We start from the raw sequence: 26409 nt of genomic DNA, 5'->3' as shown, positions 1-26409 counted from the left end.
AAAATCCATCATTATTCCCTACCAACCCCATTTTTTCCTACAATTTTTTAAAATTGCAAGATTCTTTAAAAATATTGCTATAAAATGGATACATTTCAGAAAAGTCAGCTCCATGTATCTCCATGCCTCCTTTCCTTACCCTCCTCTTTAGACTAATATTACTTTGACCTAAAATAAAAGAAAACTGCTTTATTCTGTTAAGTGAATGTTTATCATCCTTCAAATATCCTACTTTGGAATGATACCATGGTCTCCCTACAGTTAGGGAATGAAATCCAGACTAACTGAATCCTTCACCATCTGGATGTCAGTGTATATGTGTGCAAATCCAAAACAATGAACAGAGAAACGCTAAATAAAAATGTACTTAAAACATATATATAGAAAAATCATTTACTTTTTCATTGTAATTTCCCAAATAATTTTAGGTCATTTTTCAGAAGCGATTTTTAACAACTACTAGGTTAATTCTATCATGTTAGTATTTGAAATTTTTCCTCATTATTTAAAATCTAAGTATTTAAAAATACAGTATATTTTCACAACAAATTATATCATCTTTTTCCCACCACAAAAGATTAACCCTCTTCTCTAGTAATTTCCCTCGTGCAAGAATGCAGAATATAGAGTGATAAGCCTAATAGGATCTAAAGAGGCACGGTTACAGAAAACATTTCTTCTCTAACCATTTTAAGCTCAAATTTATCTTGATTAACAATTGAGTAATAAATGCTTATTTCTGTGACCGTCTCAATGCACAGAAACCAAAACAAGAAAGAGTATTAAAGAACAATTTCCAGGTAAAATTAAAAAACAAACCCAAAAGTTAAAGTGGAAAAAAGGTAAGGGAAAAATTCACATATACATTTCTATTGCAATGCATTAAAAAAATTTTTTTTAATGTTTTATTTTATTTTTTGATACAGGGAGAGCATGAGAAGGGGAGGGGCAGAGAGAGGAGGAGACACAGAACCGGAAGTGCAATGCATTTTAGATTTTACCTGTAGATCTTGACTTATGAAGTTCTCAATGACTATTAAATACAAGTTTGAAACTTGTAAAGAACATCAGAGAAATAAAATTACAAATTTGCTGATGCCTATGAATTAGAATCAAGATTTACACAAATAGGGAAATTTCAGACTAGTTTTCCACAACATCATTCTGAAACATTTACACAAATCAGCTTATTTTAAGGAAAAATGATTACCAACATTATGAAAGCTATGTACAAAATATGTATTTGTACACCCTACTTAACATTCTACATAAAAGTACCCTCGAAGCGTTTTTGCCATCATTTAGTATTACTACTATACTCCATGGATGCAGAAAGAATTTGAGAACTCTTCTCCCTACGTTATAAAATCATATTCAAGTGCTGAATACACTTTGCCTAGAAGGATTTAGGAATGTTACTTAATGACTTCTTAAGTCACTGGACTGACTTTAAAAAGTTTTTTTTAAAAAGAGATTAATTTAAAGATGGCTCATTTAGCAAACACCCCAATTAGCAAATGGACAAAAGATATGAACAGGCATCTAACTGAAGAGGATAAACAGATGGCAAAAAAAGCACATGAATAGATGTTAAGCATCATTATTAATTAGGGAAATGTAAATTAAAACCACAATGAGAAAACTTCACACCTATCACAGTGGCTAAATAAAAAATTGTGACATCAAGTGCTGGTGAAGAGATGGAGAAACTAGATCTCTCCCCCACTGCTGGTCGGAATGAAAAACGGTACATTTGAGCTACTCTCCAACAGTCTGAAAGTTTCTTGGAAAAATATGGCTCATTTAAACTGAAACTTTATATCATTTATATTCTAAATAGTATAGATATCTGTACAGATATAGCCATTTTATTTCAATAAACCAAATTTATAACAAAGGGGGGAAAGGCAGTAGAAATAGAATACAGAAAACTTCAGAAATATCTGACTCTTCAGGTTCCTGTCTCTAACATTCCCACTCCCAAGATCATTCCTGCATTCCTGAAAGGGCAAGGGTCCCATGGGGATATGGTAGCAATATAGCCAAGTAACTTAGAACCAATGCTGATACCAAAATATATATGGCTACCAGGCTCCAAAACTTAAAAATAAGCAATGTGTTTCTGGATCACCTATTTGACTTCTGTGAGGTTACCATTTTGACTGGTTTGAAACAGATGACCTAGCATTGGGTTTGCAGAAAGATGATTCTGGGACAAGGCAAGTCAAGAGTATGTTTTAATTCTAACTGAGAAACATGATCTAGATTTCCCAAAAGGATTCAGAATCCTCTGGGGGTAGCTTGGAGTCTTCTAGGCTATCTCTGGAGGACTCTAGAATCACTTCAAGTTGAAGAACTCCAGGGTCCTCTTTTCACAGAATTAAAAAATTCTTGCCAAACTCCTGGATTAGATTATTTTTAATTGAAGCCTGGTTCCCGGTATAAGTCCTCTGTAGAAGGGGCCGTTTCTGAAGTTACTTCCCTCTAATGCCAAAGAGTTTGGCATTCTTAAGATTCAGTCTCTGAGCTGTATACAGTCAAATACACAAAACCTGCGAATGGACAGGCTTCAACCATACCTTAGAAAGTTGATAAAACTATGTGTATTTATAGATGTGTATCTCTACACAAATGTGTATGCATATATATAAAACCTATGAAGAATTTAAAAATAAACAGTATGAGGATTCTAGCTCTCCTAAGTTGACCCCTGAACAACACAGGGGTTAGGAGTGCTGATCCCCTGTGCAGGCAAAGATCTGTGTATAATTTTTGACTCCCCAAAAACTTAACTAGCCTACTGCTGACCAGAATCTTACTGATAATATAAATAGTTGACTAACACATAATTTTTTCTTATATGTAGTACACACTGTATTCTTACAATAAAGTAAGCTAGAGAAAAGGAAATTCTTATCAAGAAAATCATAAGAAAAATATATTTACAGTATGCTACATATATTTATGGAGAAAGTCTGCATATAAAGTGGACCTGCACAGTTCAAACCCATTTTGTTCATGGGTCAACTGTTGTCCTTCTTCATCAACAAAACATATTTTACTTGCAACAAATATAAGCCTCTTCCTATCAACAAATGCATGTAAATCAAGGATAAAATATATACACAAAAAAAGTTGCACTTACAAAGCAAAAATTCATCCAACCAATAGGAAGGCACAGAGTTAAGTTCTGTGGAAGTAGACCTGGTTTCCGCTTCTAGGAAGCTTCCAGTTTGAGATGAGTCTTGCACAGAGGCAGACAAAAGAGAGTCATCATCTCTTTTGTTCAGAGATGAAAAGGAAGCAAAAAGGCAGATCACAACAAGATGCTTTGCAGACTACATTAATCCTATACTGAAGTCATCAACCCACTCATTAAGACCACAGAGGATGCAGGCATGGGGATGAGGGTGAGTCGGTAAAAACAGCAGAAGACAATTGCAATGTAAGATTTTTTTTTCCTTAATAACTAGTAAAGTCGAAATCTTATTTAAAATACGATCACCTCTTTTTTGCTAATAACCATTTCTTAAGGTAAAATGAGGCAGAGAGAAAAAGGAGCATCATAGATACTGCATTTGCAGAGTCTTCAATTTTCTTCTAATAGTCTGTATTAGTGGTTCTCAACTCGGAGCAATATTGCCTCCTGAGGTCCATTTGGAGACATTTTTGACCACTGCAACCACGGGGATGCCACCAGTAGCTAGAGGGCAGAGCTCAGGGACAGTGCTAAAGATCCCATAATGCATAGTACACCACCCCAAAGTAAAGAATTACCTGTTCCAAATGTCAATAATGTTGAATGTGAGAAGCCATATTATGGTTGGATATAAAAAGATTAAAAATCAGGAAGTCTCGGTATGAAAGCAATTAGTACCACTGTAAGAAGGACTGTACAGAAACAGTCTCCTCTTTGAGCAGATAGTTACAGATCTCCTAAAAATATCTGATTGATCCATAATAGGAAAATAAAACATGCTGAGAAATCTTGGACAAAAATTTTTAACTGCAAATATTAGCATACAAATGAGAATAAACTTGGAAAATGGAAGGGATAACTATTTTGCTCAACTGATTTTGAATATCAACTGTTTCTACAACTACAAAAGCAAATGTGACCACGTTTCTGATTTAGGTCAAATCTGGCAACAGATTTGCTAAACTGTGTCACTAAAAAACAGTGAGAGGTAGTAAAAATAAATTAACTCCTAGACTAACAGAAGGAAAAATTAGCCACTAATTTTTGAGATGCTCAATTCCAATGAGACATATCCAAAGTTACTTTCTCACATTATCTAAAAGGTATTTATCCTTTATTTTGTGGTTTTATGATGTAAAGAAGAATGTGAAAAAGAAATGAGCTTAAGTATTCATAATATTACAATTCAGTATATCCTAACACAGAAAGGCAGTCCTTTCCTATGAAATCATACTCACTGAGAAGCAGAATCTGTAAGAAAAAGTAAAACAACAGAGCAGCTTGCATATGATCTGATTTTGATAAAGGGCCTATAGTTGTTCACTAAGCTTTGTAAAAAGGCCATAAAAAAATGAAAAGAATAAAAGAACATTATCTACATAATGGAATCTTACTTGTTACAGTGAACAAAACCCCTCCACTTAACAAAAATATTTCCAAATCTTAATTAATGGAGTTAATAGTATATATTGGCTATAATGATTCTATCAAAAATATTAATACTTTAAGAAGACAAAGTTCACTGAAATGGAATTTGCAGAAATGCAATGTAGCCTCTAGATCTATCACATCTGTCACTGAAATGGATATATATGACAGCAACCACAAAATTCCCTGTAACAGTTACTTTTTAAATTACATTAGTATTTAACAACTAGATCTAGAACAATAGGACTTCATGTTATAAAGCCTGACTAAGAGAGAAATAAATTCATTATTGCTACAAATATAAAGAGAACCTAGCTCAAATGCAGAGAGAGGCAAATAATATGAGAACAGGTTGGTAGTCTCCTGCCATAGGACAATTTTACACCAGGCCTAAAGCTACTCACAACTTGGATTCTTTTACATTTGTTTCTATCAAGAAAGACTGAGAATGTAGAACTGTCCCTGCTCTTTTCTGTGGAGCTCTGGCCCAGGTGGCCGTAGGGCAATCATTAGCACGGATATAGTCAGATTACCTCTGTCCACTCCCCACGGCTCCTATCTCAGAGAGATGAGAAGATTAGACAAAAATAAAAGATACCTGGCAAGTTAAATATTGCAATGAAAGCAATTCTTAAGTCACCAATGAATACGGCACTTTCTTCAAATTAAGCGCTGTCAATTAGGCACTTAATGAAAGCAAAAGACATTTATGCAAGCATGTCAACAACAAAGATAAAGAACAGGAAAAGAAAAGCAAGATTTATATTCACTACCCGGATTTTGTAAAAACAAAACAAAACAAAAAAAAAAGGGATGTTATACTTGGCCAGAAGTTTTTGAAAGAAGTTCTGTTTGAGAAAGAAAATATCTTCTTGTTCCTGATGAATCAATAGCCTTTTTTAGTTTCATTAACTAAAGTTATTTTTCAATACATAAAAAATGTTCAGATTCTGGTTAAACAAGTAAAAATTAAGGCAGTGTTTTGCAACCCAATAAAGGAAAGAACTAACAAGTAAGCCTATCTGTGGGGCATACTGAGCTCATATTTGGATATAGTATTGAACAATTATGGTTTTAAATATAAACTATTAACATTTCAAAATTTCACATTTCCTCATTCTTTCTTTCTAGCTATGTGAACTTCATATAGCCCATTTAATTTCAAAGAATTAAAGGAACACCTGTCTCTTAGTTTTAGAACAAAACATGAATGGTGCTTGACCCAGAACCAGTAACTCATGTTTGTATAGATCACTGACCCAGTATAAAAAGGAGGAGGACCCATAGCTGTAAAAATATGGCTGGAAAAGGCTAATGTCCTTTGGAATCTGCTACAAAACAGTAGATATAAAGTTTTGAGGTACTGTTGCCTTACAATTTTGCCACGATTTATATTAAAAAATGAGGGATGTTTTTGTTTTGTTTTGTATTCAAAAAAGCACTGTTTTTCCTCTCAGGTGGCAAAGCTCCTCTCAAATCTTCTCTGTCATCGTCGTATTGGTTATTTTCCCTGAGCTGTGTCTTAGCCACACGTCAGCCATATACGGTTCTGTCATCCCAATTAGTGTTGCATCTTGTTATACCAATGCATGGAGCGTTTCACGGCTTTGACCCAGTTTTCCATGCTCATTTCATATTCTTGCCATTTCTTCTGTGGCTTGAAAACCACTTCACTTTGTCTCAGTTTCTTTAGTTCCTCCTTGTCAGTCCAAAACCCTATGGATATAAAAAAATTACTCCCAAATTTTAAGGCAAATAAGGAGTTCATAAAGTTTATCCACAAACCGAGGTGAATTTGTGCACAGGTAAGCAACCGCTGTTTTATTTATTTTTAACAACTGTTGTTCTAAAACACAAGCCAAAATATTTTTGCTGCTTTTTAATTTTGCTAGATTGTCTATCTCTAGGAACAAATACATCAGGAATTGCAATCTTTTGATTTCTAACTATCAGCTTTATTTCTGGGTGGCATGGTGCCAATGTCTAGAGCAATCTGACCCTGTCATCACTTACTTTCATGACTTGGTAGAAAGAAAAAAAAAAAACCCAAATAAGGAATGATATATTTTCTTTTTACATAATTAAAAAGATAAATTAAGATTTTGTTCTTATCCTTATGGTCTGAGGCAACTCCCTGGGATACTCATAAATCCAAAGTTGGGACTGAATATAATAAGTAGTATCTTTTTCAAACTATCATATTTCATAAAAGTTCATGATAATATTGCTTTGGCATATATTGTTCTTCACAAACAGGGCTGTGTGACTTATAATAAAAAGTAGCAAGACAACAGATTTACAACTATGACCATAAATGATTGAGGTATCTTGTTAATTAACCTGGTATATCTCACCTACTTTAGGTACTACCATAGTTGACAAATCTTCATGAAATATATTGTCTGTTACCAATGACGCTGATGCAAAATTATTTCTTCTAAAATTATGTCATGAGGCACCTGAGTGGCTCAGTCAGTTGAGCGTCCGACTTCAGCTCAGGTCATGATCTCACAGTTTGTGGCTTTGAGCCCTGTGTTGGGCTCTGTGCTGACAGCTCAGAGCCTGGATCCTGTTTCAGATTCTATGTCTCCCTCTCTCTCTGCCTCTCCTTTGCTCACACACTGTCTCAAAAATAAATAAACATTTAAAATTTTAAATAAATAAATAAATAAAATTTTGTCGGGGGCATGGGTGGCTCAGTTGGTTGACATCCGACTTTGGCTCAGGTCATGATCTCACAGTTTATGGGTTTGAGACCTGTGCCAGGCTCTGTGCCAACAGTTTGGAGCCTGGAACCTACTTTGGAATCTGTATCTCCTTCTCTCTCTGCCCCTCCGCCACTTGCTCTCTGTTTCTCAAAAAAAAAAAAAGTAAAAATAATTTTTTAATAAATAAATAAAACAAAATTTTGTCAGGTCACATTCTTTCTAATTTACAAAGTCAGCAGTTTATGCTTATCTATATATTTAAAGATACTAACTAATTTAGAGAAGCTATTAAAGACTAAAAATAGTTTTTATTAGTATACTACAGATAAGTCTAGTCATAAAAATAAATAAGCATGTTCTTAAAATCCTTATTTATAGAATTATTTATTCTCTAGGACATGCATATTTTTTGAAGCAATTGTTTAAAATATGTATCAAATAGCCTCAGTTTCTGGGTGACCTTTGAAAATAGAGAAAGATGTACATAGCCTTCAAGTCTCATATTTCTGAAAGAAGAAATCCAACCAGAAATCTCTGCTTTTCTGACATAGTAAAACACCTCTCTGTAGTTAGTGAAGTCTCTGTGAACTGGAAAGGTTTGAAATTCAAGACAGATATAATGAAATAGATGAAGCTCAAGCACTATATTATGTTTAAGATAAATCTCTGTTTGTTACTTAAAGTATATTTAAAACGTTCAAGAGAATCTGACATATTTAGTCTGACAGCATGAAATGGTACAGAGGAGGGGCGCCTGGGTGGCCCAGTCGGTTAAGTGTCCAACTTCAGCTCAGGTCATGATCTCACGGTTGGTGGGTTCGAGCCCCTCATCAGGGTCTGTGCTGCCAACTAGCTCAGAGCCTGGAGTCTGCTTCTCCCTCTCTCTGTGTCTCCCTCTCTCTGACCCTACCCTGCTTGCACTGTCTCTCTCTGTCTCTCAAAAATAAAAAAACATTTAAAAATAAAAATAAATTAATTAAAAAAATAAAAAGTACAGAAGAATTTAATTTACCTTATAAATAGTATTAGAATATTTCTGAGCATTTGATTTACTGTAAATATAAGCTTAATTTATTCATTTTACAAAAGCTGTTTAAGTTCTTCAGAAGATTTTTTGGTTACACTTTTAAGTTTGCTCAGTTAGGAACATGCAATTATTAAAAAGAAAATCAACTGCATTAAATTTATGTTATGTTGAAATATACAAAGGAATTTAATTAAATTACTAAATGGGAATGATTTAAGGGAAAGTTATTTTCTTCAATTTGAATTTATCACACAGTAATCCGTGAACAAATGAAAGTGATTGGTGTTTTTTTTTAAATTTTTATGTCTTTTGATATCTTTTGAGGGACAGAGAGAGACAGATCATGAGCAGAGTAGGGTCAGAGAGATAGGGAGACACAGAATCTGAAACAGGCTCCAGGCTCTGAGCTAGCTGTTAGCACAGAGCCTGATGCGGGGCTCAAACTCACGAACTGTGAGATCATGACCTGAGCTGAGGCCGGACGCTTAACCAACTGAGCCACCCAGGTGCCCTGAAAGTGATTGTTTTAATTTTATTCAAAATTAACAGATTTTTAGCAGAATAGAGTTTAAGTTGAACTAGGGGACTTGTAACTTTAATATATTAAATATTAGTGTAAAATTTTTAACTGTAAGATACCTGTTTTATACGAACACTCTTCCCCTCCACAGAAGAACATATTAAATACTCCCAGTGTCCTAAGGCAGCATGCTGCTTCCTAGGGAGCCCTCTAATTGGAGTCCATTTTTAACCTCTCCCAACTAATCCTTTCACTAATTGCCAAAGTGATCTGTTCACATACAGATCTATCGATGTCCCTCCCCTGCTTAAAATTCTTTAGTGGCTGTCCAGTGCCTTCATGATTAACTTCAAACTCCTCCCTAGGAGGAGTGCACCACAACTGGACCTCCATCCCTCTCCAGTCTTCCCTCTTGCTCTCCTAACACCACTTACCGGAAAGGGCTGGGATACTGGCACAAGCTGCTTTCTTTACTGGACCACTCAGCTCTCATGGCTCTCCTCCTCACCTCTCCTCCTCACCTCTCCTCCTCACCTCTCCTCCTCACCTGGCTGTCTGCTAACTCCTTCAAAACTGAGCCTCCTCTGGAGAGCCTGCGCCACTAGCTTAATGCTATGACTGTTCGCTGGGTTTAAGGGTTTAACACACAAGTATAATAAATAATTTGTTGACTTGTCAGACTGTACCTAGAGACTCCCATAGCAGGGACTATGTTTTTTAAACTCTTTATTCCCAGCAGTGACTGCCATGTAGCAGATACTCAACAAATTTTCAATAAATAAAAGAATGGAGTGGTTCTTAATGCCAAAGAAAGGCCTATCTACTCAGAAAGTTTACCCAGAGACCTTCCCTTTGCTGAAGACAGAGCAGCTGAGAATTAATTATCCTCGCCTCATTATTCTGAGTGAAGCAGTAAAGTGAAGATGGAACAAGTACAAATGGACCATCCACAGAGGAGGTCAGAGGAATATTTTGTGAGTAAGGTGCATTTGTGTATGCAGCTTACTGTGACAGGGAAAAATCTGTTATAAGATGGCCAACGGGACTGACAGGGAAATTCCAGTCCCCTACCGAAGACTCCCCTTCTGAGTTCTTCTTCCAATCCGCTTGCAGCGCGCTTGCCAAATTACTAATGTGGAATGTGGAAGTAACAGACTATAAACTGTTCCCTCTGCTTATGTGGGGCTCAGACCTCCGGAGAGTGATCTCCTCTGAGCCTGCTGGTGTAAAATAAACCTCCTGCCTTCCAAGATCTCCGAGTGCCACTTGGTTCTTCTCCCGGGTGATCCAGACCAGGTTCCCTAACAACTGGACACCAAGGTTTTACAGACCCTCTCTAGAATTCTTGCTATCGGCAAGAAACAGCCTGCAAGACAGCTCTTGCGGTTATAAAATCCACACATACCAACAGCAAGGCCAGCTAGAGAGGCTGCACCAAGGCACGACATGTCTGTGTTGACGGGTCTCTCTATTTTCTCATTAATCAGGTCTGAAGTCATCTGCATGACAAAATTGTTCTTACAAACTCCTCCATCTGCCCTGTGGGGAGCAAGATATTTGAGATAAATTATTCCAACAAATAAATTATTCCACATAAAAACATTATTCATCCTTTTTAAAAGGGCCATATGTATTTTTTTAGATCCTTGATTTTATTTTTTAAGCTCAACTTCTTAATTCCAAAATTATATCACTTAGCACTGACCTGAGGATAAAGGTCCCTATTAGGTAACTTCAAACATCTTTCTTTATTCCTAACATCAATTTTCTCACCTGTTCTGTTCATCCTGGGCCTAGTTCAAAATAGGCCAAGTAAACTAAGCCAACATAAAAATTCATTTGGACATTCCAGCAAAGAAAATTTGATGTTTCCATGCCAAAAAGATAGCCATACACCCAAACGAGAGATCTGAAAGATGTTTATGATAGGGGCACCTAGGTGGCTCAGTTGGTAGAACACGCAACTCCTGATCTCGAGGTTGTGAGTTTAAGCCCCATGTTGAGTGCAGAGAAATAAAATCTCAAAAAAAGAATACAGATCTTTATAATATACTAAGATCATCTTAAATTCTTTATTGTGTTCTATTCTCCATAAATCCAAAATAAGCTTCCCTTTCCTCTCCAAATTCCTATGACTAAGAATTTTGTTGCAAAGAAGCTAGCCATATATTTTTTTTTAAATCCTGAATAGTCATAATGATGAAAACACTAATAGCAGTTACCACTTACTTTTGATTTCTAATTAAATCTACTGGAAACAAAGTTTACATACCGGACTTTTGTCACAGGGATATGGATCTCTTTCTGCATCAACTCATATAACTGTTTGTTTCTAATAAAAAATCAAGAAAACTGTTTAGAGGAAATTCACATAATGATAAATCTCCATTTTTTTCAAATCAAGAAAATTTAAAACTGTGGTTTTATATATGTGATATTTATAAAATATGCAAAAGAAAACATTAAACAAATACATTATGCTATCTGAAATTGATATTAGATGCTCAAACAAGCAAGAGGCTTAGGGCCTTTGGCTTTTCACCTTGATAAAAGAGACCATGTTTTTCATTTAGAAATAAACTTAATCTATTATAGTTTGTACAAATAAAAATTTAAAGCAAGCACCCATTTAACAAAAAGCTATAAAGATGATGTGCCATGAACAACATCTAATAGAATTCATCAAATAAAAAATTATCATTTTGTAATTGGAAATTTTTCTTTTAAATGTTCCAAATGTTCATATCCATGACAGCCACATTCTTAGTTTTAAGAATTAAAGATGTGATTTAAAATTAAAAATGTGAATTAAAATTACAAATGTGCCATAATGAAAAGATCACAGGGAAATATACAAAAAGAATAATTTTGGTGATTTAATCTTTGATATAATAGAAGCATTATTAATTAGAATTCTCCTTTATGAATAAGGATACAAAAACCTTTCAAAGTCCAAACTTCAAATCTTTTATGCATATGAAATTAGATACAGCTGACCCTTGAATAATGTGGGGATCAGGCATGTTAACCCACCACAAAATCAAAATTCCATGTGTAATTTTTTTTTTAATGTTTTATTTATTTTTGATACAGAGAGAGACAGAGGATGAGAGGGGGAGGGGCAGAGAGAGAAGGAGACACAGAACCGGAAGCAGGCTCTAGGCTCTGAGCTAGCTGTCAGCACAGAGCCTGATGCGTGCTCGAACCCACTAACGTGAGATCTGACCTGAGCCGAAGTCGGAGGCTTAAACGACTGAGCCACCCAGGCGCCCCCCATGTGCAATTTTTGACTCCCCCAAAACTTACCTACTAATAACCTACTACTGGTGGGAAGCCTTACTGGTAACAATCAGTTAACACAGAGTGTGTATATTATGTGTATTACATACTGTCTTATTATAATAAAGTAAGCTAGAGAAGTGAAAATATTACTAAGAAAATAATAAAGAAAATACATTTACAGTACCATATTGCATTTATCAAAAAGTCCACATATAAGTGGACTGCACAGATCAAACTCACATTGTTCACGGGTCAACTGTATTTTTAAAAATAATTTTATTTTCAGATATCAAATCTAAATGGTATTGGAACTATTAAATATGAAAAAAAGAGATGCTAAAGAAATTAGCAATAATTGTGTCATAAACAGCATGGATTTAAAGGTATAAATGCTCAGTTAAAATTAAGAAATTTCAGGAACGCCTGGGTGACTCAGTCAGTCGAGCACTGACTTCAGCTCTGGTCATGATCTCCCGGTTCGTGAGTTCAAGCCCCACATCTGGCTTTCTGCTGTCAGGGCAGAGCCAGCTTCATATCTTCTGGACCCCTCTCTCTCTGCTCCTCCCACTCATACTCTCTCTTAATAAATAAATAGAAACATTAAAAAATTATGAAATTCTATAATTTAGGAGAAATTAAAAAAAGGAAAAGGCAATACTGTATGCAGAGAGGTGAGTTTAGGGCCAGTTTTGGTACCTGAAAGCTATTGATTCCAATATTGCTCGTACAAGATGGTATTTACTGGTGGAAGGCTTCAAACCCATAAAAGAGGCACATGCATGGGGGTCATGTAATGGAGCCTAAAGAAAGAGTAACAAATTTTATTATTGTTCTACATTAAATCCATAGACTTAAAGACATATTATGCAATAAAAACATAGCCATGTTAGAAAAAAGAATGCTTATTTATATAGAGTTAAGTAGTTTTAAAATAAATGACAGACCCAAAAACGTTAACTATTAGGATTAATTCTCTACTAGGATTTAAGCAGGGTTGATTTAGTTGACTTACAGATATTGGACTTAGCTATACCTTCTGTTGAGCTCATACAAAGAGAAAGGACTGAAGCAGAGTAACAACTTATGAGATGTCTAGCTTTACAAGAGGAAATGAAAAGCAATACTAGTATTTCTCCTTTTCTCCACCTATTATAAAGTTTTTACACTGAACTTGTTTTTGTAAAGTAGCTTTTTGACGGTATAAGTTAGTCTTAGATAAAAAGCCATAATGCAGAATGTATGTTTTTCAGTGTCATACCTTACACCTAATATTTTGTCTTCTATTTCTTAGCTTAATATTCTCATTGCCTAATATGAGAAATGACCCAACCTAACATCTGTCTTTAAAACAGCCAAAGTCTTATAGCACTGGGTGGCTCAGTCAGGTGTCTGACTTCAGCTCAGGTCATGATCTCATGGTTCATGGGTTTGAGGCCTGCATTGGGCTCTGTGCTAACAGGGCAGAGACTGCTTCGGATCCTCTACTTCTCTCCCTGCCCCTCCCCCACTCGTGCTCTCTTTCTCTCTCAAAAAATAAATTCTAAAAAATAAATAAATAAAACAGCCAAAGTCCTGAGCTGGCATTATGTATCTATCATATAAATTTTGTATTCACTGCATCCCCAGAGTTCGAAGACCATTCTAGGACACAAAGATGAAGAATGGAGACCCCTTCCAGAGCTTATGGTTTCACAAGAAAAGAGACATAAGAACAGTTCCAACATCTGATGGAAGGTCATGACAGAGGGATATGCTAGAGCTGTCAGAAAATGATGGTCCCCAGGAAAGGCACCTTCTAGCTTCAGGGCCTTGACACATCATCTCCTTACCTGGAAAACTTTCTACCACCCCTTCTCCTAGTTAACCTATTTCCCTTCCAAAGCTTGGCTCAGATTCCTCTGGGAAAACTTCAATCCCAGAGACAAGGCCAAGCCCCCATCATCGCTTTTATGGAACCCCAGAACTTTGCTTCATATCATGTGTATATAACCACACATGTTTGTGTGGATGTTTGTTGAAACTGTATCTTCCCCGTGGAAACTCATTTGATACATTTCCTATGTGTCTCCAGGGCCTTGCACTGCATCTGTCTCCCATAGGGGATCAACACACATTTGTTCAGTCAATGAACAAATAATACTTTACTATTTAACTGAAGAAATTCCATATTACATCTTATCTTTACTGTAGCTATGATTTTCCTCCTATTGTGATTTTATTCTGATAATTTTTCAAATTTATTTGGGATGATATGGTAGGAAAACCACTGAGAAGGAAGGTGACCTGGTCACACCTCAACAGGGTGAGACAGCCTCCAGCTACATCTTTTTTTTTTTTAATGTTTTATTTATTTTTTACACAGAGAGAGACAGAGCATGAGAGGGGGAGGGGCAGATAGAGAAGAAGACCCAGAACTGGAAGCAGGCTCCAGGCTCTGAGCTAGCTGTCAGCACAGAGCCTGACGCGGGGCTCGAACCCACAAATGTGAGATCTGACCTGAGCCGAAGTCGGACGCTTAACCGACTGAGCCACCCAGGCGCCCCTCCAGCTACATCTTTAATCTGTCACAGCTGACCCCACCAAGTAAGCCTCCCAGACCATCAACCAACTAGGAACAGAGAGAATCCGCAAAGTTTTGCTTGCAGCCCTGGGCTAACCTAGCAGACTCCTGCCCAAGGCACAGACTACCAGCCTCAGCAGGCCAGTGTCGCCATGGGGCTATTAGCCTAAATTGCTGGGTACCTGTAAGATGGTTAATGTGAACATGCCTCTTGCCCTTTGTCAACGATGAACCTAAAGGCACTGTTGTGTATTTCCATTCTTACATTTTATGCTATACAATGAACCAGTACAGAGGGGTGGTTAAGAACCCGGACTCGGGAGTCAGAACCCAGACTCTGGAGTCAGAACAGCTGGGCCCTGAAACCAGCTCTGTCGCCCACTAGCTGTGTGAGACAAGGCAAGTGATTTAACAGCTCTACATCTCACTTTCCTCATCTTCAGAGTGGGATGACAAGAGTATCTTCTGCCTTGCTGAGTTACTGAGGATTAAATGAGATAATGCATGACATTTAGAACTGTGCCTGACACATCGTTGACTACAAATTTTATATTACTATTATTGCTCACCAAAACCGTTCCCACGACTAACTTTCCTCACATCCCTTTCTGTGCCCTCTGAATTCTTCCTTCGACTGTAAATGAATTCTCCTAAACCATAACCAATTCTGAGAAGTCCCTCCACTTATTTTATGGTTGCTCCGTGCTGGGCAAACAGCTTCAGCTGTAGCTACACAAAGGACTGCCAAGCCCCCAGAGCACAGGGACCAGAAGAGCACTGTACCAACTTCTATGATCACTCTCCGCCACTATGCATCTACTGTTAGAAGACACTTCCTTCCCCCATGTTTTTTTAAATGTTTATTTCTGAGAGAGAAAGAGAGAGAGCGCTCACAAATGGGGGAGAGACAGCGAGAGGGGGTCAGAGGATCCAAAGTGGGCTCACAAATGGGGGAGAGACAGCGAGAGGGGGTCAGAGGATCCAAAGTGGGCTCTGCGCTGACAGCAGAGAGCCCCATGCAGGGCTTGACCTCACAAACCATAAGATTATGACCTGAGCTGATGTCAGATGATTAATGTAATGAGCCATCCAGGTGCCTTACCTTCTCCCATGCTTGTTTAGGTCCACACCAACATCATGTTTTACTTCCCTTCACACTCAGACATTCTAGTCACTCTCAAAACCAGAGACAGCATTCCCAGTATTTGCTGGCCACATCTCTTTCTTCTTCATTTTCTTTTTTTTTAAATGTTTATTTATTTTAAAGAGAGAGAGACAGAGCATGAGTGGGGGAGGGGCAGTGAGCTAGGGAGGCACAGAATCCGAAGGAGGCTTCAGCCTCTGAGCTGTCAGCACAGAGCCCGACACAGGGCTCGAATTCACAACCTGTGAGATCATGACCTGAGCAGGATTCAGTCACTTAACCAACTGAGCCACCCAGGTACCCTTGGCCACATCTCTTTTGGAGGAAACTGGTTGACTCCATAGACCTTGTTGTCTGTAACAGTCATGTTTCATGCCTTAGTCCCACTGCCAATGCCACAACCACAGGGACTGAGCAATGACTAACTCAAAATCTGTCCAAAGCCTGAAAAGACCAGGTGGACCAATCAGATTCTCAGATTTCCTAGAAATGACCATCTGAGGAAAAAGACCATCAACAAGAGGGAACTGAAGCTAAAAGGCTGCACAAAGTGGAAGAAGGCTATGTGTATTTCCAAATTGTAGAGAAACATAAAGTATGAGGAAAATAATGACAAGCAGAAGTTATGAGGAAGAAAGAGTACAGAGCAGAGCTGGTAATGAGAAAAGTAGACTCACAGAGAAGCAGAAACCACAAACAACATAAAGAATTCCAAAGTTGGGGCGCCTGGGTGGCTCAGTTGGTTAAACGTCCGGCTTCGGCTCAGGGCATGATCTCACGGTTCGTGGGTTCGAGCCCCGCATTGGGCTCTGTGCTGACAGTGGGCTCAGAGCCTGGAGCATGTCTTCAGATTCTGTGTGTCTCCCTCTCTCTCTGACCCTCCCCTGCTCACGCTGTCTCTCTAGCTCTCAAAAATAAATAAAACATTAAAAAAAAAAAAGAATTCCAAAGTCAGTTGCTGACTCCTTTCTGGTACCAGTGAACAACCAGCTCCTCTCAGAGCAGCACAAGCAAGCCTGCAAACCTAAGAATGCTCCCTGAAGCATGACTCCCCATCCCGGGAAGACCGGCACGTGATGCACCATTCTGCCCATCCTATCACTGCCACCATCACAGTACCTTCCAAGTCAGGCAGAGAGCCACTGATTCCTGCCTCCTATACCTGACATGGATACTCGACATTAGTATCTCCACCATTCCCAGGCCACAAGCCCTGCTACACCAAAGCCACAGTGGTGCGCCAACTGATGCTACCACCAGGTTACGGCCCCCATGCTCCAGCCCTCCCCTGCTATTCCCTGACTTCCCCACTCTCCTCCAAGTGCCCCCAGTGCCCCTTTCTCAGCAGACTCCCCTGAGAAATTGAGGCCATCGAGATCTTTCAATATCCTGCCCCATTATCTCTGGCTGTAACAATATTCTAAAATTAAGGGCAGTATCACAGATACTTGACCCTTCCTTCCCATTCCCCACTCCCTCATTTTCTTTACTTGTAGACACAGGCAGCTTATCAGTGATCTCCCTCCTATTTTCCAAACAGCTTAGTATCAACACACTCTTGTTGTCTGAATTAACTTTCGGTTTCTACTGAAGAGTTTCATGTTACATTAGGAAATCCTTGGGTCTGTAGTCCTCTTCCACCCCCTTGAACCCAACAGACTGCCACGTCGCAGTGAGGGCAGCAGAGGGACGTTTTTTATTAACGTGACATTAAAAACCGCATCAGTGCGAGTTTTCTCCAATCTTCTGGGCTTTAGCAGTACTTTTTATCATATATTTGATATTATTTTTACAGGCATATGGATTAATGTAGAAGTTAAAAGCAGCTGCCAAGATAAAGTCAGTACTAAGTCCCCCAGCATATATTTCAAAAAAGGGAAGAATATATAGTAGCCTAATTAAATCCTACCTTGGCTGATAACAACTATTCATCTAAATCTTCTTCCTGAAATGTCAGTCCAACAAATACTCTTTCACCTTCTGTCCTATCATGGATGCTATTTCATTTCCTCACAGCACCCTAAGAGAACCCAGTACAATCTCTATTATGTTGTTTATAAACTTTTAGTCCTTTAGGGTAAGGTATATAGAAGGAGATTATTACAGATATTAAAATAATGCCTGGGACGCCTAGGTGGCTCAGTCAGTTAAGTGTCCAACTTCGGCTCAGGTTATGATCTCGCAGTTCATGAGTTTGAGCCCCACATCCAGCTCTGTGCAGACAGCTCAGAGCCTAGAACCTGGTTCAGATTCTGTGTCTCCATCCCTGCTCGCACTCTGTCTCTCTCTCAAAATAAATAAACATTAACAAATTTTTAATAATGCCCATTTAAATGTCTAGTTTGGAAATAATTTATTTTTAGAGATTTGACACACTCTGATTTAATCTTTTTCCACCAGTTTCGATAGTATTATCCAAACTTTCAAATTTTGTTAAACTGATTACCTGAGTATAGCATGGACTAGAAATTTTTATTTTTAGAAAGGAAATAATGTTTGGAAAACGATTAAAAGGATAGGATAAGCTTCCCATAAAAAAGAATTTTATTCATAATAATATACCTGAAAAGGCTTTTAAAAAGTCTTCCTAACAATATGCTAAAATCAAAGGCAATATCACATATCTTTTAATTAAATACAAAGTCAAACACTACAAAGCCATTTCTCTTATTGGGTTCACTTTCTGATTAGGCCAAGTAACCAATAGTCCACCACAACAGTTAACCAAAAGAGAATTTGAGTTTTTAAAAAGTTAATGAAACTTATAAATAACTGCACAATCTACCCGTGTGTGTGTGTGTGTGTGTGTGTGTGTGTATGAGAGAGAGAGAGAGAGAAAGATTTTAACATTATTTTTCTAATTCTCAACTTCCTCTAAGTAAAAAATGCCAATATACTGATATATTTTTCCCCACTGGGAAATGGTTAATTTTGGTTATGACAAAGTAATGCTAAGTCTTATGTAAAAGTTCTATACCAAACTTGCCAACTTTTCTTTTCCATAGGGATGGAGTTCTAAGCTGAATTTGCTCTCATGGAATTCATGCTAAGTCACAGCTTCTCAGCCCTGGAATGTACCTTCACTTTCACACTGCTCAGTGCCCAAATTTTCAAGTAAGAGAGTGGCATATAAATAATTTTAAGTGTATGTATGAGGAGAGAAATGTCTGTTAATTGCCACGGACTAAAAAATAAAAATTAAAAAAAATACCTGCAACCCACTAAAAGATGGAACAAAACAGACTCCTTCAGAATCTTCTAAACTTTTGGCCATTTTTTCGGTCTCAGCAACATCTGTGAAAAGATCTGCAAAAACAAAAAAACCACAAAAATACGCTAAAACGAAATGGAAGGGTTGGAGAGGGACAAAGAGAATTATGCTATATGACTAGTATTTACCTGCATCCACATTTCCTATGAATACAGTATGAAAGGCTGCTCGCTTGAAGGCGTCAACACCAAGGCCAATGTGCTCTCGTTCTGTCTGGGCTTTCACACTGCTGCATAGGTTTATGAGCCCATGGAAGGTCTTTTTACATGGGCTCTGTATGCAGCAGGCCTTACTTTTTCTTTAAAGATATCCGGGCTGTTTAAAAATCAATTCTGTGTGCTTTCTTTTTGGCATTAAAATAAATTATTCTCCTGAAGATAACACCAATCCTAGTTTTCTGATGAAAAGATCATCTATCTATAGTAACCAAGAGAATCAATGGAAAACTACTCCACATAATGGATTTGATTAGGGGCCATAATAAGTAGATATATTAAAAGCCAATCTCTAAAAAACAAAAAATCAAGATCTAATTCATTTAATATACTATTTTTACTGAAGTATATAACATACATGTAGAAAACTGCACAAATCCCAAGTATATAGTGGGATGAATTTTCACAGTGTAAACACACCTAGGTAAACAACATCCAGATCAAGATATAAATTTCTTTTGTTTAACACAATGCGTGTGAAATTCACTCATGCTGTTACACTTCATTCTTATGCTTGTATATATAATATTCCACTATGTGACAATACACAGTTTACTAAACTATTCTAGAGCTGATATGCATTTGGTTAGTTTCTAGTTTTGGGCTATATAAATAGGCCACTTTGAACACTCATAGACATTCTTTTTGGTGAACATATGTACATGTTTCTGTTTGTTATATACCAAGGGATGGTAATGCTAGTACTAGGGTCTACACATTTAGGACTAACTTTAGAAGATACTGCCAAACCATTTTCCAAAGTGGTTATACCAAGTTAAGACTCCTGCCAACAGCATGAAACTTGCAGTTATGCCAAATTCTTGCCAAAAATTGATACTGTGTTTTTCATTTTAGCTATTTTGGTAGATTGCATGATAGTTTGATTTTGTGTTTCTCTATTAACTAACTAAGTTGAAATCCTTTTCATTGATTATTTGGATATCCTTATTTGTGCACTGACTCCTGAATAAGCATGTAGGACAGAGAGCACGGATCAGATGAAAAACCTCAAGAATCAGTTATAATAAGTATGAAGGCTTTGTACAGCCTCAGGAAAATTGGTTTAATTTTAGTGCAGGTTTTGTTATTCTTATAATGAAGAATTAAAGACACAAAGTTTAAAGAACACCTATGTTAAAACTCAAGTTAATAAGGATCATTCAATAATAACTATAAATTTTGTTCAAAATGAATTATCAGATCCATAAGTCACACTCATTTGGTCAACATATTCATACAACACATTAAAATATCTCTAGTGCTTCAAAAACTAATATTTAAAAATAACATTGGTTTTGAAATGTATATTTTGAAAAATCATGTTCAAATGTCTAAATTTTTCAGTCAAAATTTGGAAAACATAGTGGATGGCTAGTTTGTGGAAAGGTTTTTGGTGACAGGCAAAGAAACAAGGAAAAAAAAGAAATCTAGTTAATTTACATTTTTCATTAGCTATTTCAATGAATATACTTGCTTAAAGAATTTCTCTAAATAATCTTCCACTTAAACTGTTCTCAAATGAGCGTATGATGGAAAATCTTTGGGAGCAATCAGACTTCATTCTGTCTGTCCCACTGAATACAACTAAGAATCCTGATGGAATGCATAGAAAAGCCATCTGAGGACTCAGAAGAATAAAGCCAGCAGGGAACTCTAAGTAATGCCAAACCAGTGGTGAGTTTCCTGTTTTCATTTTCTCTGATATTGCCTGGCCTAAACTCAGGAATAGTCTAAGACCTAACACTTGGGTCTGTACACTGGGTGCAAATATGAAGAGCTTCCACAGAAGCACCCCTTCCTGGTCTGAGGCACAGGACGCAGGAGTCTCTATGGGACAGAGAGAGTGAGAGAGAATATTACACGCCTATTGGAATGGTGAAAATTAAAAAACAAACAAAAATGACAATACCAACCCTGAAGCAACACACACACACTGCTGGTGAGAACGTAAAATGGTATGGCCATTCTCGAAAACAGTTTGGCAGGATTTTGTTTTTTGTGTTTTACAAAGATAAACTCACACTTATTTGTGTGTATGTTTATAGAACACATATAACATCATGTTTATATGAGCCAGCAATTCCATTCTTAGGTATATATCCTAGAAAAGTTTTTAAAAACTAAATGATATTCATGTAAAAACCTGTACATGAATGCTTATAGTAGCTTTATTTATAATCACTCAAAACTGGAAACAGCCCACAGATCCTCCAGTGGGATAATGGGTGAACAAACTGTAATGTATCCATAACAAAGAAAATTGCTAAGTAATTAAATGGTATGAACTACTGATACATACAATACACGGATGAATCTCAAAGGCATTATGTTGACCAAAAAAAGCTTCTCAATTGGTTATAGGATTCCATTTACATAATACTGTAGATTCCAATATCCATTTATAGGATTCCATTACATGACAGCCATTTAGAGGATACAGTGCCAAAGGTGGAAAGCTTCACAATAAGACTTCTGTTTCAGTCCCCAGCTCCTGCAATTCACCCAACCATATCATTCACTGATGTAAAAGATTTGATGAGGGAAGAGACTATGGGGAAACAGTATCTAACATGTCTAGCTGAGGATTGCCTGGATGGCTCTGTCAGTTAAGCATCCAACTTCAGCTCAGGTCATGATTTAGGATTTGTAAATTTGAGCCTCACATCGGGCTCTCTGCTGTCAACACAGAACCTGCTTCAGATCCTCTGTTTCCCTCTCTTTCTGACCCTTCGCTGGGCATGTGCTCTCTCTCTCTCTCTCTCAAAAATAAATAAACATTTAAAAAATTAAAAAAAAAAAAGAAACAATTCTGGTAGAAACGCAAAATGGCACGGTTCCTAGAGAGAGGAATTTGGCAATGTTTAACAAAATTATAATGTATTTATCCTTTGACTTAGCAATCTCACTTTTGGGAATTTATTGTAAAGACATACCTCCAACAAAAAGAAAACCCATATGTCCAAGGATATTCATTGCAGCCCTATTTGCAAAGTATTGGAAGTTACTTAAGTGCCCAAATACAGGATATTGGCTGGCTAAACTATGTACATACACAGTGTGTAGCTATGAAAAGAATGATCTCTGTGAAATGACGGGAAGTAATTCTCGGAATATACTTTTAAGTGAAAATGGCAAAGTACAAAAGAGCATATATAGTTTATATTTTATTTAAGAAATTAGGGTAAATACAAAGCATGTATCCTAAATGTTTTTGCAAAAAAAAAAAAATAAAGGATAAACCAAAACCTAATGATTACAAGATGTAGGGAGACAGATGAAGGGACAGGTGAGGGAGTCAACTTCTCTGAGCATATCTTTTTTTCATGAGTTTGACTTTGGATATCAAATTAAAATTCCACATTAAAAATATATGGATAATGTGGGGTGCCTGGGTGGCTCAGCTGGTTGAGCATCTGACTTTGGCTCTGGTTATGATCTCACAGTTCGTGTGTTTGAGCCCTGCTTTGGGCTCCGCAGCGGGAGCCTGTTTCAGATTCTGTGTCTTCCTCTCTCTCTGCCCCGTCCCCGCTTACACTCTCTTTCTCTCTCTCAAAAAATAAATGAACATTTAAAAATAATCAAATAAATAAAAATATATTGGTAGTGTTTTTAAAAAGGATGCAGGGGGGGAGACTAAAACTGAATGATAACAGAAACAAAAAACCCAACTCTATTTCAAATTAGTAAAATCACTGAAGGGAGAAGAATAAGAACTAATCGAAGTAAATTTGAATAGTGTGCTTTGACCATATACTCATATACCCTGATGTAAAGGAAAAAACCTGCAAATGAACTTGAGCAAATATTGTTGTTGTAGTGGGATGGATCTAGTAATTCTGAAGCTCTTTTGTATATATTTCGAGATTGAGTGAATGAATGCATAATATCAATGTTGTTGGGAGCCAGGGTTCTCGATGTGGAAGAGATAAAAATATAGAACAGAAAAAGATAAGCAAAGACCTGTAGGGGTTTAGACTAGAATTGGAGGTGTGATATTTCAAAAATTGTTAATACACACACACACACACACACACACACACACACACACACACAAACACACACACACTTCTTCTAGCCCTGATGAAATCTGTTGCCAATCACTGTTTTTACTTTTATTTATTTATTTATTTGTTTGTTTGTTTATTTAAGTAGGCTTTACACCCAGTGTGGAGCCCAAAACAGGGCTTGAACTCACAACCCTGTGATAAAAACTTGAGCTGAGATCAACAATCAGACACCTGTCAATACTACAAGCAATCTATGTATTCAACACAATCCCTATTGAAATTATACCAGCATTCTTCACACAGCTGGAACACACAATTCTAAAATTTGTATGGAACCGGAAAAGACCCTGAATAGCCAAAACAATCCTGAAAAAGAAGCAGTACATGCACCCCAATATTTATAGCAGCACTATCAACAATAGCAAAGTATGGAAAGAGTCCAAACATCTATCTACTGATGAATACATAAATAAGATGTGCATATACATCTTCTATATATAACATGTGCATACACACACACACCACACACACACGTGCACACACACACACACACACACACACACACACACAGGAATATTACTTGGTCATCAAAAAGAATGAAACCTTACCATTTGCAACAATGTGGATGGAACTAGAGTATATTATGCTAAGTGAAGTCAGTCAGAGAAAGACAAACATCATCTGATGTCACTCTTATGTGGAATTTAAGACACAAAACAGATGAATATAGGAGAAGGGAAACAAAAATAAGATAAATACAGAGAAGGAGACAAACCTTTAGAGACTCTTAAATACAGGGAACAAAGTGAGGGTTGCTGGCAGGGTGTTGGGTGGAGGGATGGGCTAAATAGGCAAGGGGTATTAAGGAGGACACTTGTTGGGATGAGCACTGGAGTTATACATAAGTGATGAACCACTAAATTCCATTCCTGAAATCATTATTACACTACGTTAACTAACTTGGATTTAAAATGTTTAAATAATTTATTTTTAAATTTTATTATTATTATTTTTAAGTAGGTTTGAATTCATGACCCTGAAAGCAAGAGTTGCTTGCTCTACCAAATGAGCCAGCCAGGCAAACCACCATCATTATTTTTCAATACCATTTTCCACTCAAAGGAATTAGGGCTGATTGGGAAAGTGGCTAATTCCACTTAGGGAGTAGGAAAAACATAAAATGAGCCTTAAAAATCTTGTGCTAGGAACTAACAAAGTGTTAAAAAATATATATATAGATAGACATTTAAAGACATAGAGGATAGTTGGAGGAGATTTTCACTGGCTAAATCCAGGACAAATGGAATATGAAAATAAGTAAGAACTGTAAGAATTATAACCTGTTGAATAAGAAATGAGCTTATAGTGATAATAAGTAAATAAAAGGGGTTAAGTGAAAACTCTTCATTGCACAATCAAATGCTAATAAATATGGAAGGGATATCGGAGTTAGCAAACACCATTTTGCAACCATTACAATAAAAACTGATCCAGGGAAGAATTATCAATGAATGCAAAATTTAGAGGATGGGGGAAGTCTGATGAGAAATAGGGTGTCTAGCTAGTTCCAAGTATCTCCCACATATTATCTATTACAAAAGGAAAAATAATAATTAGACAATGGAGAAATTGGAAAACATGCATGTGAACCAAATTTTTTAAAGTTTATTTTGTGTGTGTATGTGTGTATGTGAGAGAGAGAGAGAGACAGAGAGAGAGAGAGAGAGAGAGAGAGAGAGAGGGAGAGGGAGGGAGAGAATCCTAAGCAAGCTCTGTGTTGTCAGCACAAAGCCAACGCAAGGCTCAAACTCACAAACCACATGATCATGGCCCTAGCCAAAATCAAGAGTCAGACACTTAACTGAGTGAGCCACCCAGGTGCCCCACATGAACAAAATTTAACAGAACCAAAACAAGGCTAGAGGACACCTTCCATCTCTAGGTATATATTCTAAGAAGGATACAGTTATCATTTATGTATTTATCAGCCAAAACTACATAACATGGATCTAGTCACAAGAACCCAAATTAAGGAATATTCTAGAAAACAACTGGCCTATATTTTTTAAAAAATGTCAGTGGCATGAAAAACAAAGCTGAGGAAACAATTCCAGATTAAAGGAAATTATACAATTAAGCAATTATGGATTTGATCTTGACCTGGGAAAAAATTGCTATGAAGGACATTATTGGGACATTTGGCAAAATTGGAATATGGACTATACATTTTATAAGGGGTGCCTAGGTAACTCGGTTGAGCGTCTGACTCGATTTCGACTCAGGTCATGATCTCACAGTCATGGGATCCAACCCAGCTCAGCATGGAGCCTGCATAAGATTCTCTCTCTCTTTTCCTCTGCCCTCTCCCCTGCTCATTCTCTCTCTAAAATAATTTTTAAAAATTAATAAGATTTAACAGCCAATGTTAACTTTTCTCAGGTTAATAACCATACTTTAGATAAGAGAATACTGTTGTTCTTAGGAAATGCACCATGAAGTACTACACGGAAAGAAGCATGATGCATGCAATAAATTCCTAAAGAGCTAAGAAAATTATGAAGATATTTATCTGTCCCACAGCATATAGGATAGATGGATGGATGGTACGTAGACATATAAAGCAATCATGGTAAAATATTAAAACCTAGCAAATCTGGGGGGCGCCTGGCTGGCTCAGGGGAATGTGCAACTCTTGATCTTGGGGTTGTTCATTGGAGACTTAGGTTGTATGTAGAGATTACTTAAAAAAATAAAATCTTTAAAAAATTAGCAAATCTGAGATAAAGGGTATATAAAAGTTTTTGTGCTAGATTTGTAACTTTAAGTTTGAAATTATTTCAAAATAATTAAAACAGTTCTCATTTTTATCTCTTTCTCACTATGTATCTCACTGTATATATTCCCAGTGAAACAAGGATAAGGTACCAATTCTTGGATATTTTAAAAAGAGATTTGGGGCACCTGGGTGGCTCAGTCGGTTAAGCGTCTGACTTCGGCTCAGGTCATGATCTCGCAGTTTGTGAGTTCGAACCTCACGTCAGGTTCTGT

The 26409-nt window shown here is 37.0% G+C and overlaps 1 protein-coding gene across 4 annotated transcripts in view; it reads right to left on the bottom strand.

Moving 5' to 3' along the window:
- Positions 1 to 379: 379 nt before the first annotated feature.
- The window catches only part of GK5 (glycerol kinase 5), a 79400-nt gene continuing 53370 nt past the window's right edge, over positions 380 to 26409 (bottom strand). For all 4 annotated transcript variants that reach the window (XM_029940124.1, XM_029940126.1, XM_029940127.1 and 1 more), the window contains 5 exons: positions 19080 to 19174; positions 12861 to 12964; positions 11155 to 11214; positions 10288 to 10421; positions 380 to 6343 (listed from right to left, as the gene is read on the bottom strand). In XM_029940124.1, the coding sequence (XP_029795984.1) occupies positions 6189 to 6343; positions 10288 to 10421; positions 11155 to 11214; positions 12861 to 12964; positions 19080 to 19174 (548 nt within the window). In that variant the 3' untranslated portion in view covers positions 380 to 6188. The remainder of the gene's footprint in view (positions 6344 to 10287; positions 10422 to 11154; positions 11215 to 12860; positions 12965 to 19079; positions 19175 to 26409) is intronic.

Source organism: Suricata suricatta, chromosome 5 (genome assembly GCF_006229205.1).
Source record: "Suricata suricatta isolate VVHF042 chromosome 5, meerkat_22Aug2017_6uvM2_HiC, whole genome shotgun sequence".
In the NCBI taxonomy this organism is placed as follows: domain Eukaryota; kingdom Metazoa; phylum Chordata; class Mammalia; order Carnivora; family Herpestidae; genus Suricata; species Suricata suricatta.
The sequence above is the reverse complement of the archived record's forward strand: the minus strand, read 5'-3'. Positions and strand labels throughout refer to the sequence as shown.